The sequence below is a fragment of the Salmo trutta genome, chromosome 14 (assembly GCF_901001165.1).
Source record: "Salmo trutta chromosome 14, fSalTru1.1, whole genome shotgun sequence".
Classification (NCBI taxonomy): Eukaryota; Metazoa; Chordata; class Actinopteri; order Salmoniformes; family Salmonidae; genus Salmo; species Salmo trutta.
This window is the reverse complement of record NC_042970.1, coordinates 70297664-70313073: the sequence shown is the minus strand read 5'-3', so window position 1 is coordinate 70313073 and position 15410 is coordinate 70297664. Positions and strand designations below refer to the sequence as shown.

Below are 15410 nucleotides of genomic sequence, written 5' to 3'. Positions count from 1 at the left end.
AGTAAAAATTGAACGAAAAAGAAAAGCCATTTACCCTCATTAAAAAGGATTGCACATTTACCCTAATATTGAACATGTTCTATTCTGATCATTGCATCAATATGAGAGATGATACAGTCTCTGATACAGTGATGAGTTTCTTTCTTCTCTCATTCTATTACTTAAAACGACATGTCCCAGCAACTCATGCGAGACGTGCACTCGCACGTACAGCCGCAAACTTTTCAACGTTGTTATCTTTACCACATTTACATCTATTAATAATCGTCCTTCACGAGTAAAAGATGTTTACATAAATACATGGTTTATTTCATCTGTTTTATTTTCATTTTTTTTTTACATCTATATATATTTACGTGTGGTAAATTCACGTGACCGGAAACTCAGACTTCTGCGGAAGCTTTGCAAATTTTTGCTCAAATATCAAACCATTTCCCGGGAAAACGAAGCAAAACAAACTAACCAAGCGAGGGAGAGATGAGTAAGCTTTCGTAAGTAGGTTAGCTTGCTACTTTTGATTGCCTTTGATCGCGTGTAGTGAGTCGCCTATGATGGTATGCAGCCTGAAGCGAAGGATCCAGTGGAGGATAGTGTATGGGAGGAACCGCCTTCAATGCTGTGGGGACTGGACCCCATGTTCAACGCTTTCACCAAGCTCTATGTCAAAGACATCCTACAGATGAGAGAGTCCTGTCAAGTGTCAGGTATTGTTACCTTCCGTTTTGACAACATGAATGCCACGGTCATGTTTATTCAACTTTACTAGCTAACACATGTCATTTCCCCTAACCTAGGGATATACTTCTACAACTCTCACCCGATATTCAAAGTTGATGTGCTCGGGACTGTGGTGTACAAGCGAGAGCGAGAAGACTTCTTCTGTTACGGAGGTAATGATGAAGCTCAATTGATTCATTTTAAATATTCCTACTTTGTCTCTTCATATCAAACTATTATTCACATGCAAATATTGAGTCCATGTAAATCCAATATGGTTGCTGTTATAATCGCTTTACAGTTGATGATGGTACTGGTGTTATAAACAGCCTTTGCTGGAAAGATGAACAGTGGAGGGATCAAGGGGACCCTACTACATGTAAGTGCAGATATTCTCATTCATAACTGTGTTTCAGCCCTGTTCATGTTCACTGTTGGCTGTATTATCTTCAGCGGGAGCAAGGTCTTTCGGTAGCAGTGCTCGTGGAGACTTCAACCCAGCCAACGAGCTGAAGAAACTACGGCAAGCCCAACACAGCAGCTCCCACCTGGAGATAGGAGAACTGCTCAGGGTGAGAGGGCCTGTCAAGACCTCCAGACAACAGAGAGAGATAATGGCCTCTACTTACTGTGAGTGGAGAGGTGACACGTGAATATGGTCACACGGACACGGGCATGCACGGTCATGCGCATATGGACACACACACACACACACACACACACTTCTGCATTTCGCAACTACACACAGTTTATTAAACCTGACATTGTTGTCCATACAATCTCTATTGGCCCCCCAATATGTTGGTTGTAGATAAAGTGTCAGACCCGGTGATGGCGGTCCAGATATCCTGGATGATGGAGGTTCCTCAGCTCTACAGACAGTGCTATGATAAACCATTCCATCTGGACAGCAGTGCACAGAACCCTAACATTCAAGGGTAGGTCTAATAATCTCTTTAGCTGTATTCAATTGCTGGTCAGTGAGGAGCGGCATCATTTCGGCTTTTATGTAGGATATTTACTTCAAACTTTATTTTAATGATGTTTTTGTGAATATCTTTATGGCTTATTTGGTATTCCTGCAGTGGTTCTGCTTCCTACCTGCTTGGCAGAGCCACTCGTATCCTGAAGGACTTCCTGAAAGAGAAAGAAGTCACCAGGTTCAGACCCTATGATGTCCAGGACCTTCTACAGCCTCTGGTCTCCAGACAACCTCAGAAGACAGCAGCAGAACAAGTACACATATATGCATATAGCTTAGATCATTTGTGAAACATCTATGTAGGCCTTATAAAGGGTTTATGAAGGCACCATTAAGCTTTTAAGTTGTTTGTTTTAAAGTGGGAGCGTATTTAAAAAAAAATCTGATTTGATGCTAGGAGCCTGAGGCTGGTCCATCATCGGGTCCACCAACATCTTTCAAACAGCTCAGGGAGCTACTCCAGAAGAGCCTTCAGATCCTGCAGGACGAAGGCTTGGTGTTCCGCAAGGTCAAATCTCAGGATGAAGTCTACCATGTAAGCAGCAGCAGCACATCAAGATAGATATCACAGAGGATCTAAGTGCTATGTGGAGCTCATCAAACACATTGACGCCGAGGCTCATGGGATGTGGGACACAAGCAAAGTGCTCAGCATACAAGAATGAAAGATTTTGAGACTGATCTTTCATTGTATTATTGTGGTGACTGAAGGTTATATTGGAAGGACACGAGTAAGTATTGATTCTACCGTATTTCGCCCCTTTAGGTAACGGAACGGGACAAGGATCTTCTCATGGCAATCAGAGACATTCTTCGGGAAGATTGCAGACGAGAGAAATGTAAGGGCATTTCCCCTCTTCTTACTCCTTTAGAGTACTTTACAATATACTGCTCCACCAGTGCTATACCAGTGTATTATAATATGTATTGATGGTCTTTCTCTCGCGTTGCCAGATGCGGAAAAGGGTTGCCACATCCTGCACGTCCTGTCCAGTGTGAGACAGAGGTACAGTCGCAACGTGAGCAAGGCTGCCTTGGAGCTGGTCCTCAAAGCTCTGGAGTGTAATAGTGACATCATCAGCACCAGCGACAGTCATTACACTATCCTCTGATGCTGACTTAGACATTCTGGAACATTCCACAAACTGTCTGAAATGGAGTGAAACGGGGAGGTACTATCCGACCTTGTCCAATAAGAAACGCATGTTTTTGTTTCCCGTTGGAAAAATATATATAACGTGTGCCCTAATAAATATGACCCTTAATAAATTGGATTATTACTTAACATGGCCATCTTCAACATGTCAGTTGCTATCAATCATGCTAGAGCTATGTATATTTAAAGACTACAACAAGCTGTTTTGTGCAATGTATCTTTTTAAAATGTGCTAAAGTTGTCTAAATTATGTGTATAATACCTGGATTTAGAATTCAATTTGGAGCATATGCTCATTTTGCACACGGGGGCAGTATTTCGTTGTTTAATATGCACCGCGATGCAGCCCGTCGCTGATTGGTCCACTTTGAAACATCTGTATCCATACGTCCAAGCTATTGATGAGAGCAGCCTATAGCGTCTTATGACTCAGTTGCCACCGCTGTCAAAGAAACTGCGAGGCATAAGAAGCAATATATGGAATAGTTTATGCTATCTAGGCCTAAGGAACAAATAGGTTGTTATAGCTATTTGTAGCCTTTTTAATGGTTATTTAACCATAAATGGTTTTGATAATGGATGTAAGTCAATTGTTATGCTGAAACCAATCACATTCATAAAAAGTATCCTTACATGGTCCAAGCGCAGTGTGACGTTCGCATTTTTCTTGTCATTAGCTACATTGTAGCCACTGTTGGGAACACTTTATTAAGGAAACGTTACAGCTTGTAAAGATTATTACAATGATTACGCATCTTTTCCAACATCATATCTAAATGTTTACAAACATATAGACAATGCCAAGATACACAGAACTACATGCAAGTATTCCATAAACTATGAGTTGGAATGGGACTTCAACCTTCTAGCACAGTTTACCCCAAGTGCTTCATCCCACTGGTGGACGCACGACAAGCAAGCCCATCCCACTAGACCTCCCCCCCTAAAAAAAAGATTTGCTCTGCGCCTTGCTTGCTTCTGGAGGCATTTGGCGGTGAATTCGGTGGCTTTTTCAGTCTACCCCAACCCTATATAGCCTACAGGTATGCACCCCTCGCCGAAGGTATTGTGGTCCAACACAAAGGAACTCGCTCCACTTTCCTATTTGAGGTGACCTCCTTCTCAGCATGCGACCGCTTGCCAGCCTGCCTTGTTGTCCAACGTGAAGATCTCGGATTTCGGGCAGAATACATTTAGCCATATAAAGATACATTCTCAATTGATAGGGACTATGATATATTCTGCATCTGGGTATATTACTCATACTCAAGGCAAGACATTTGATTCCTTGCGCCGGAATATTAGCTAGAATCGACAACCCAATCAATGAATGTCCTTATTGAATTCTTCTTCTCCAACGTTTCTTGAACTGCAGAGGCTATAGCCTACTACAGGAACTGGAATATTGTATTTATTGTGTGTGTATACTGTAGCCATTTCCAACGTCAAGATGCAGTTTCGGACAGTGTTGGATGTAAAAGTCGTGGACGTGGAGAAGCGGCGCAATCCGTCCAAACATTACGTGAGTAGGATACCCCCCTCAACCTTTATCTACCTACCTGGGTCCATTCAAAATCCGAACTACAATGACTACCTAATATATTCTGTATCTGTTTATGAATAGAATACACGGTGAAAGGTTTCACCACTTATAGCCTATACCAGTCATCGCAGCTCGTCACAGTTTTGATTAAACTAGCCAATGATTCATGAGTTATTGATTCAGTCTGCCAATCAATATCTCCGTTTATCAAATTGTGTAGGAGATTATATATTCTGTGTATGGCACTGGCCTCTTAGAACGTATATGTCATTCTTGTCATTCATTTGAACGTGTTATAGCCTAACCAACGAATATAAAGAAGGGTTATAACTAGTGACAATACAGACACTGTAAGTAATGACAGGTTACGACTGTGGCATATCTTTTTCAATAACATGGGAACCGAACTGTGATGCTTTATTCAACTGGAACTAATATAGACTAGTTTTGTATATCTAGGGAGTTTCTTAGAATACCACATCTGTAGAGACTAGGACATGAGTATGATAACAACCTTTGTCATAAATGGTGGTATGACATACTACTTATGGCGTAAGTTGTCCAGTGTGCTTCAGTTGGTAGAGCATGGCGCTTACACCGCCAGAGTTGTGGGTTTGATTCCCGGGTCCACCCGTTCGTAAAACGTAGGCACGCATGACTGTAAGTCGTTTTGGATAAAAGCATCTGCCAAATGGCTTATATTATATTATAAATCACAAGACCTGACATAGTTTATTGCCAATTCAAGCTAAAACAAATTTAATGAGACGGTTTCACTGTTAGTACGGCACTTCCTGTCTAGAATCATGCAGGCATTAGCCAAAGTGAGTGATTGGATAGACTACCCTTAAATGTTTATCATAAACTCATCTATTAGTTCAGTAGTCATCCTCGGTGTTGTACAATTGAACACAGAGCGACTGTAGTCTACCTATGGGTCCCTCAAGGCAGCTTACTGTACTCTTGGGAAAGGGATATTTTTGAACTTTGTCTACAGCAGGCATATGAATCAATATCTCATTACACTCCAGACGCATGGGACTCTATACATAGCTAACAAACAAGTTATTATCAATCTCATTAAATATGATCATACTAGATGTTGTGAACTGAAACACTCCATGTTGCTGTTGAAATAATCATGCACTCAGGCAAATATATTATATTTTCAGAATTTCCCTGTAGTGTGCTTATACATCAATATCTCTTTAAGATTTACACACATGCAGGATTTTGGGATGTCGTAGCTTACAGACCATATATTATACCTAACCTGCAAGAACATCATGCACCAACAGCCATCAGATCCACATAGACCTACTCAACCATTAGACGTGTTACATGTATTGCATGTTGTTAGTTGTTGCTGGTGTTTCCCAGTCCAGTGTTGTGTTCAGTTGTGTTTTGGGGCTGTGCAGTCTCATGGGCCTCTCTCTGGCCTAGTTTCCGTTGCAACCATGCCCCTGGGATCACCACTAGCTAGTCACTGTGAGAAGAAACTGGAGGGAGTAATCCCCAGACTGTGTGTGTGTGTGTGTGTGTGTGTGTGTGTGTGTGTGTGTGTGTGTGTGTGTGTGTGTGTGTGTGTGTGTGTGTGAGATAGAGTGAGTGTTTGTGTGTGTGTGTGTGAGAGAGTGAGTGTTTGTGTGTGTGTGTGAGATAGTGTGTGTGTGTGTGTGTGTGTGTGTGTGTGTGTGTGTGTGTGTGTGTGTGTGTGTGTGTGTGTGTGTGTGTGTGTGTGACTGAGAGAAATATGTGCTGGTGTGTATGTATGTGTGTGAGAGAGAGAGAGCGAGAGAGAGAGAAAGTGAGAGGGAGAAAGATTCTGTCCCTCCACCAATCTCAACACTCAGTTTGTGAAAACAGCTGGAAACGCTTATCCTATGAGAACACAGAGAGAGAGAGAGAGAGAGAGAGAGAGAGAGAATGAGACACAAGTCTTTGTCAGGGGTGAAGTGGTCATTTGACCCAGGGGGACACATCTGCTTAGACACAGAAAATATTACAACACCGCTTCTTTCTTGTTCAGGTGAGATGAGTGTTTAAAGAGCTGCTAGCGATCCAGCAGTATTCGCTTTTCAAATGAAGCCACCGCTACTCAATAAAACCAACAACATTTGGAAACCTTTTGGACGTCCCTTTAGTCAGAACCAGCAGTGCTAGTTATTGTTTAGCATCATAAAACAGGCCTTCAGGGGGTTGTTTCCTACTCCAATATTTATTGAGCCATCAAAAACAGAATGATGACCTGAGTGAAAAGGTCTCTGTTTTTGAATGGTTACTGTTCACTGAGAGAATCACATCCAAGGGGTTTTTATTAGGCTGGGCTTTAGGCTTGGCCCATTGTTTTCCTCAGTTTGACGACGATAGGGTCCAGCAGGAAAGAGTGGTGTCTGTATGTGTGTGAGTCAGGGTGCTGCGCTGACGTCTGTCGTCAGTGAAGTCATTGTACTCTGTTCACACAGGCTCGCACCGTCACTGAACAAGAGGCCTTGGAAGTGTGTGTATGGTGAAGGAGTGTGTGTGTGTGCGTTACATTTTATTGTGTGTGCCATTTTATCTATCCTCTCTTCTAGCTCGAAATGAGAACTCATACAAGCTCACATCTCAATCTTGTTTTATGCAAACAATTCGTAAAATTTGAACAGAGCGTGGAAAAAGGTCCTTTCACTACTCATCCCCCTGATCTTGAATTCCCTCCAAGCCAACCTAAAACCACAGGACCTGGTGTCCCTGGAGGAGTTCAAAGGACAAATAGATGAACAGGTTGTTGAGACATGTAGTTGTTTTGAATTGTCACCCGATGTCACTAGTTTGCGTTGCCTTGTAAGGAAGCATGTGGTTTTGAATCACACACTCGTACATCTACTGTTTGTTTGCTGTTGTATTTGTGCTGTTGCCAGTGTCTTCTGTCTGTGTTGTCCGTTTTGTATTACATAGTCTTGAACCATTTCTTTATCCCCTGTCCCCACATGAAGCGTTCTGCCTCTTCAGGCCGTCATTGTATACTGACCAAAAATATAAACGCAACGTGTAAAGGGTTTGTCCCATGTTTCGTGAGCCGAAATAAAAGATCCCAGAAAAGTCCATGAACACAAAAAGCTTATTTCTCTAAAATGTTGTGCACAAATGTGTTTACATCCCTGTTAGTGAGCATTTCTGCTTTGCCAAGATAATCCATCCACCTGACAGGTGTGGCATATCAAGAAGCTGATTAAACAGCAAGATTATTACACAGGTGCACCTTGTGCTGGGGACAATAAAAGTCCATTCTGAAATGTGCAGTTTTGTTACACAACACAATGCCACAGTTGTCTCATATTTTGAGGGAGCGTGCAATTGGCATGCTGACTGCAGGTATGTCCACCATAGCTGTTGCCGGAGAATTGAATGTTCTGAAACAAAGCTGTAAATGTCCCAGTTCTTCCATAGCCTGCATCAGCAGACATGCCACCCATTGAGCATGTTCGGGATGCTCTGGAAGGATGAATACGACAGCGTGTTCCAGTTCTGCCAATATCCAGCTTTTTCTCACAGCCATTGAAGACAACGTTCCACAGGCCACAATCAACAGCCTGATAAACTCTATGCAAGCAGATGTGTTGCGCTGCATGAGGCTAATGGTTGTCACACCAGATACTAACTGGTTTTCTGATCCATGCCCCCAGTTTTTGTTAAGATGTCTGTGACCAACAAATGCATATCTCTATTCCCAGTTATATGAAATCCATAGATTAGGGCATAATGAATTTATTTCAATTGACTGATTTCCTTATATGAACTGTAACACAGTAAAATCTTTGAAATTGTTGCGTTTATAATTTTGTTCAGTATAAATAAGAATGTGTCATTAATTGACTTGCCTGGTTAAATAAATGTTAAATAAATCAAATAGAAAGGAGGGATTAGTGGATGTTATTACTGGAGCCCTGAACACATGTTGCTGAATGTCTCAACAACAGACAGATGTTGCCTAGTCACTTTGGAGAACTTTATTTGTCTGGAACAGTGGAAAGTCTTCTTCAGCCTAAGTCTTCATGATTACTATAAAACTAACAGATTATTACAAGATGGGATGTGTATTAGGCAACACGTCTTAATCATCACCAACATGTACAAACAGTCATTTTAGTATTTTTTTTTTTTTACAATATAAAATATGTACTGTAGCACATCCCATTCTTTTGATATCCAGTAAACCACATGAAACATTGCCTCTGGCTCCATGTTTTTTCTGTATGTCGACACATTCAGGAATCACGATGCGAAGACGGACAACATGTGTGGGCAATATGTGGGGCTTGCAATGGTAGTCATTGCCCTTACCGTAAGAAATTGGTCATACAGTATACTGCAACTGTACCTCACTGTGTGTGTAGTCTAGCAATGTGGCGATTTCAAAGTGAGGCCTCTAGGATTGTGTAACCGAGCTGTACTGATTAAAACAGGATACAATGAACAACTCTATGTGAATCGTTCTACTGTACATGACAAGACTGAAAGCAGAGATTGAGAGAGATAAGGGGAGAGAGAGAGGAGGAAATGACAGCTGAATGGACACTTTCCCGCTTTTTCCTTATCCCTCTCAGAAAAACTTCTGTTTGCCTGGTCCAGGCCTGCACTTCCTGTTTCCTGTTGGCTGCTGCACTCTTAGAAAAAAGGGTTCCAAAAGGGTTCTTCGGCTGTCCCCATAGGAGAACCGTTTTTGGTACCAGATAGAACCCTTTTGGGTGCCATTTAAAACCTTCTGTGGAAAGGGTTCTACATGGAACCACAAAGAGATTTACATGGAACCAAAAGGGTTCTATCTGGAACCAAAAAGGGTTCTTCAAAGGGTTATCCTATGGGGACAGCTGAAGAACCCTTTTAGGTTCTAGATGGCACCTTTTTTTCTAAGAGTGTGGTTAGGGAGAGGAAGAGAGAGAGAAAGGAGGCCTGCACTTCCTATGCCCTGGGTAAAGAAGGTAGAGAGAGGCGAAGGACGTGAAAACTGGAAGTGACCACAGTTTTAGGAGGGGTGGTTGGGTTGGTGGGCGATCAAGGGCAGTATATTGGCAGAGCTTATGCAAACCTGTATTAAAGGCGTTTTCCACCATAGAGCCACTGCCAAACCAAAGCCCTTGATCTAGTTAAAGTTAGACTTAGATGGCAGGCTGGTTGTTTTTGTTCTCTTGGTACAGTATGACCTGGTGAATGAGTAGAGGAGATACACACACACATGGACCACAGGAAGCTGCTGAGTGAGGCTTATAATAATTTCTGGAATGGATTGAATGAAACAGAATGAGATACCATTCCATTCACTCCATTCCAGACATTATGAGACGCCTTCAGTAGGCTCCTGTCTTCTACTTGTGTGGATCTCCTCTACTCATGTGCTTGATGAGTTCGATACCAGTCCATTTATGCTGTTACCTTGAGCCCGTTCTCCCCAGTTAAGGTGCCACAGACACACATGCGCAGGTCTTCAAGCTGTCTTGTCGTCCGTAACCTCTTTTCACCTGTTCGTTTAAGAAATCTGTCTCTATTAGCTTAGTTCTGGTTACTATGGAAAGTGGATTTCCCTTTAGATCTATTCTCAAGCGAATAGGTTTTCCGTCCTTGTACTTCATTCAATCCCCACGCATAATCCATATAAAAGTCATCTGGCTAGCAGTATGTAATGCCTTTCTGTTTTATACGTTAGGTTAAGTATAGTGTTTTAGGCAGGGTTCTGTGTCATTTTTTGGCTAGGCCCACAGTCTATGCTCTACCAAGCCCTCTGCTCAGCCTTCCTCACTCTTAAACTGGGAAACACAAGGGTTCTACAGAGACAGTAAGTCATTTTCTCCATTCGTAGAGATAAACTATTGTAGTTTGGTTTATTCAGAGTCTTACATTGTGGTTGCTAGTCACTACATGTGGTGGGAAAAGGTGAGTAATTTGTGAAAAGCTGAATAAAAGCTGTCAAACAATAACTAAGCTAATCATAGCTGTGTAGCCTATGATTCATGGTTGATTCATGGAAATAATCAGAGATCCAATTTGCTCTTATTCATCTTTCTCCGAAATGCCGGACATGAATGAGACTTTTGTCTCCCAAGCTAAAACCAATTGCATCACAGCAAGAGATGATGACGAACAAGGGATTTCTCTTGCTAGATCTGGGACATAGGGTGTCTGGGACACAAACTTGATTGATTCATTTGTATTTGCCCATGCATGTACTTTCCCTCTTTGTTTTTGAATGTATCATCAAAACTAGAGGTCAACCGATTAATCGGAATGGCCGATTAATTAGGGCCGATTTCAAGTTTTCATAACAATCGGTAATTGGTATTTTTGGACACCGATTTGCCGATTTTTTTATTTAATTATTATTATTATTTATTATATATATATATATTTTACACCTTTATTTAACTAGGTAAGTCAGTTAAGAACACATTCTTATTTTCAATGACGGCCTAGGAACGGTGGGTTAACTGCCTTGTTCAGGGGCAGAACGACAGATTTTTACCTTGTCAGCTTGGCGATTCAATCTTGCAACCTTACAGTTAACTAGTCCAATGCTCTAACCACCTGCTTTACATTGCACTCCATGAGGAGCCTGCCTGTTATGCGAATGCAGTAAGAATCCAAGGTAAGTTGCTAGCTAGCATTAAACTTATCTTATAAAAAACAATCAATCAATCAATCATAATCACTAGTTAACTACACATGGTTGATGATATTACTAGTTCATCTAGCCTGTCCTGCGTTGCATATAATCGATGCGGTGCGCATTCGCGAAAAAGGACTGTCATTGCTCCAACGTGTACCTAACCATAAACATCAATGTCTTTCTTAAAATCAATACACAAGTATATATTTTTAAACCTGCATATTTAGCTAAAACAAAATCCAGGTTAGCAGGCAATATTAACCAGGTGAAATTGTGTCACTTCTCTTGCGTTCATTGCACGCAGAGTCAGGGTGTATGCAACAGTTTGGGCCGCCTGGCTCGTTGCGAACTAATTTGCCAGAAGTTTATGTAATTATGACATAACATTGAAGGTTGTGCAATGTAACAGGAATATTTAGACTTAGGGATGCCACCCGTTAGATAAAATACAGAACGGTTCAGTATTTCACTGAAAGAAAAAACGTTTTGTTTTCGAGATGATAGTTTCCGGATTCAACCATATTAATGACCTAAGGCTCGTATTTCTGTGTGTTATTATGTTATAATGAAGTCTATGTTTTTAAGAGCAGTCTGACTGAGCGGTGGTAGGCACCAGCTGGCTCGTAAGCATTCATTCAAACACTTTCGTGCTTTTTGCCAGCAGCTCTTCACAATGCTTCAAGCATTGCGCTGTTGTCACGATCGTCGTTGTAATGAGTAGACCAGGGCGCAGCGTGCGTAGAGTTCCACATGTTTTAATAAATGAAACTCACCAAAACAAATACAGACACAAACGAACCGTGAAGTAATGGTGTGCTCACAGGCACAACTCAGAAACAAGATCCCACAACTAAAGGTGGAAAAAAGGGCTGCCTAAGTATGATTCCTAATCAGAGACAACGATAGACAGCTGCCTCTGATTAGGAACCATACTCGGCTCAACACAAAGAAAAATACCAACTAGATTGCCCACCCCACATCACACCCTGACCTAACCAAACTAGAGGAAAATAACCGTCTCTCTAAGGTCAGGGCGTGACAGCTGTTTATGACTTCAAGCCTATCAACTCCCAAGATTAGGCTGGTGTAACCGATGTGAAATGACTAGCTAGTTAGCCGGGTGCGTGCTAATAGCGTTTCAAACGTCACTCGCTCTGAGACTTGAAGTAGTTGTTCTCCTTGCTCTGCATGGGTAACGCTGCTTCGAGGGTGGCTGTTGTTGATGTGTTCCTGGTTCGAGCCCAGGTAGGAGCGAGGAGAGCGACGGAAGCTATACTGTTACACTGGCAATACTAAAGTGCCTTTAAGAACATCCAATAGTCAAAGGTATATGAAATACAAATCTTATAGAGAGAAATCGTCCTATAATTCATATAATAACTACAACCTAAAACTTCTTAACTGGGAATATTGAAGACTCATGTTAAAAGGAACCACCAGCTTTCATATGTTCTCATGTTCTGAGCAAGGAACATAAACGTTAGCTTTCTTACATGGCACATATTGCACTTTTACTTTCTTCTCCAACAGTTTGTTTTTGCATTATTTAAACCAAATGGAACATGTTTCATTATTTATTTGAGGCTAAATTGATTTTATTGATGTATTATATTAACTTAAAATAAGTGTTCATTCAGTATTGTTGTAATTGTCATTATTTCAAATATATATTTTTAAATCGGCCGATTAATTGGTATCGGCTTTTTTGGCCCCCCAATAATCGGTATCGGCGTTGAAAAATCATAATCGGTCGACCTCTAATCAAAACCATTTGGCTGTTGAAATGAGTGCAGAAGAATAGAATAGAATAAAAATTGAATAGACAGAATTGAATATATCGTTGCTGTATTTCCTTTGGTTGCTGATGTCACAGGGTATCCAGAGAGTAATACATGTAATTATATCGTAATAAACTATTATAAATATTTAAAATAACAGTAATGAACTGAATCACCATTTATATCCAAACTAATTACCTTAACCTCCTATTTATATGATATATTATGTAGTCTGCTACAGTGATTTATGATTTAGGTTGGGCCCATTGTTTCCATAAATCTCCCCCACCAATCTATCTGTTAAATGTTCCGGTTGCCAAACCAAGAAGTGGGTCTGATGATAACAGCTGATCTTTAGAAGCTAGGCCTAGCGTGCCAGCAGTACAGGTTTACGACTGGATTGCCAAGAGTGAAGGAAATGTTTAATGGTGTTAAATCTGGGTTCTCTGTGTACTGTAAGTACAAATCAAATACATTTTTATTTGTCACATGCACCGAATACAACAGGTGTAGACCTTACAGTGAAATGCTTACTTACAAGCCCTTAACCAACAATGCAGTTTTAAGAAAAATACAAAAAATAAATAAATAAAAGTAACAAATAATTAAAGAGCAGCCGTAAAATAACAATAGCAAGGCTATATACAGGGGGTACCGGTTAGTCAAGGTAATTGAGGTAATATGTACATGTAGGTAGAGTTATTCAAGTGACTATGCATAGAAAATAACAGAGAGTAGCAGCAGCATAAAAGGGGGGGCATTGCAAATAGTCTGGGTAGCCATTTGATTAGATGTTCAGGAGTCTTATGGCTTGGGGAAGAAGCTGTTTAGAAGCCTCTTGGACCTAGACTTGGCGCTCCGGTACCGCTTGCCGTGTGGTAGCCGAGAGAACAGTCTATGACTAGGGTGGCTGGGGTCTTTGACAATATTAGGGCCTTCCTCTGACACCGCCTGGTATTGAGGTCCTGGATCGCAGGAAGCTTGGGCCCAGTGATGTACTGGACCATACGCACTACCCTCTGTAGTGCCTTGGTCGAAGGCCGAGCAGTTGCCATACCAGGCGGGGATGCAACCCGTCAGAATGCTCTCGATGGTGCAGTTGGTTTTGTCGTGCCCTCTTCATGACTGTCTTGGTGTGCTTGGAACATGTTAGTTTGTTGGTTATGTGGACACCAAGGAACTACAGTGTAGTAGAATAGAGGGTGTTATGCAGTAAAGGTAATATATAAACTTATTTATAAATGGTGTCAACTTTTTGTTTTGTCTACATTGTCTCTTTTGTTTTCTGTTTTGAAATTGCAACATTGTTTGATTTGCCCAGACATGCATACTATTCAAGAATGTTTAACCGTATGGCAAGGCCAGGATTTTATCTTGATTTGAACGGTGCAGCAACACTTGACTACACACCATCTGGGATTCCATCAGCACACCTGTTGCTGTGAAGACAACTCACTCTTATAACTCTGTGTTGTTCAAATGTGTTAAACCTGTGTAACATTAGAAATCTAACTCCCTCTAACTGACAATTAGTGAGTAACTTTATGTGTGTGTGTGTTTGGTCTCCTAAAATAATGATTCAGAGTGTTTTGGCTGTGTGAACCATCAGACGCTCACGACTGGCTGTACTTGAACCATGAGTCAACCTGCAACGCATCTACATGCTATTTTAAAATGTTGCTGTAATTTTTTACCCTCATCTGAGAGTCGATTTCAGTGATGGGCTGTACTAGGCTGTTAACTCACATTCGATCCCATTCATTCCCTGAGGGATGATATAGTCTATTTTAGGTTGGACGAGGGCATTAGGTTTAAGCTTGATATTTTGGGCGTGGGTTGTGTGTGGTGTGGATATAGACTAGTTCTGTTTTTCATTGTGGTTCCTATGAGGACAGATCCATCTGTTCTGCTGGTTGGGATGGTATCGTTTTAACTAAGTTCGTCCTTCCCTCCCTCCCTCCCTCCCTCCCTCCCTCCCTCCCTCCCTCCCTCCCTCTGTTGGCACATCCCAGAGAGGTTTTGCTCCACGGTCAAATTAAGCGGCCAAGTGGCATCGGGTGGTGGAGGAGGGAGGATGACAACATGCCGTTCAGGTCAAAAGCATTTATAGAACAACACACCCACTCTCTGGAAGTCAGGGCAAACCCACACACACTTGCTTGAGGCGTACACACACACACACACACACACACACACACACACACACACACACACACACACACACACACACACACACACACACACACACACACACACACACACACTTGTGGGGTGTTAGGCACACACACACACACCATGCAGCTCTTCCAGACCCTCCAAGGGAAATGGTGTCAGATAAAGTCTATGTGGATTGCTATGCACTACCACTTTCTTCATTCATCTAACCTCCCTTAGTTTTGGCTTTCCGTTTTGATTCATTAGTAGTTTCTTGTTCGGCCTTGAGCTGTAAAAATATGTTTTAATGTTTGGTGATGTATCGTGTTTCTGATAAAGGATAGCCTACTTCACTGAAGGTGGAACACAACATGTGAAGTCCTTACAGAATAACTTAACTGTCTGACTACAGACTCTGTAAAGACTCCAGTAACTAA

General features: G+C 41.6%; 2 protein-coding genes across 6 annotated transcripts in view; both read left to right on the top strand.

Moving 5' to 3' along the window:
- Positions 1-359: 359 nt before the first annotated feature.
- On the top strand, positions 360-3497 carry LOC115147225 (CST complex subunit STN1). Of its 2 annotated transcripts, XM_029689335.1 has the most exons (9): positions 361-704; positions 795-890; positions 1019-1096; positions 1171-1347; positions 1529-1655; positions 1803-1953; positions 2097-2234; positions 2466-2538; positions 2654-3497. In XM_029689335.1, the coding sequence occupies exons 1-9, from the start codon at positions 557-559 to the stop codon at positions 2809-2811; spliced, it is 1146 nt and encodes a 381-aa protein (XP_029545195.1). In that variant the 5' UTR covers positions 361-556; the 3' UTR covers positions 2812-3497. The 2 variants fall into 2 exon arrangements, with proteins under 2 accessions (XP_029545196.1, XP_029545195.1); XM_029689336.1 differs by lacking the exon at positions 1019-1096 and having other exon boundaries at positions 360-704.
- Positions 3498-3811: 314 nt separating this feature from the next.
- LOC115147223 (SH3 and PX domain-containing protein 2A-like) overlaps positions 3812-15410 on the top strand; it is a 130150-nt gene continuing 118551 nt past the window's right edge. For all 4 annotated transcript variants that reach the window (XM_029689334.1, XM_029689332.1, XM_029689331.1 and 1 more), the window contains exon 1: positions 3812-4377. In XM_029689334.1, the coding sequence (XP_029545194.1) occupies positions 4306-4377 (72 nt within the window). In that variant the 5' untranslated portion in view covers positions 3812-4305. The remainder of the gene's footprint in view (positions 4378-15410) is intronic.

Excerpts from the sequence above, each read along its gene's own strand:
- LOC115147225 (XM_029689335.1), top strand. The coding sequence starts at position 557 with ATGCAGCCTGAAGCGAAGGATCCAGTGGAGGATAGTGTATGGGAGGAA. Across the intron at positions 891-1,018 it reads AGACTTCTTCTGTTACGGAG|TTGATGATGGTACTGGTGTT; the intron begins GTAATGATGAAG and ends ATCGCTTTACAG. Across the intron at positions 1,954-2,096 it reads AGAAGACAGCAGCAGAACAA|GAGCCTGAGGCTGGTCCATC; the intron begins GTACACATATAT and ends ATTTGATGCTAG.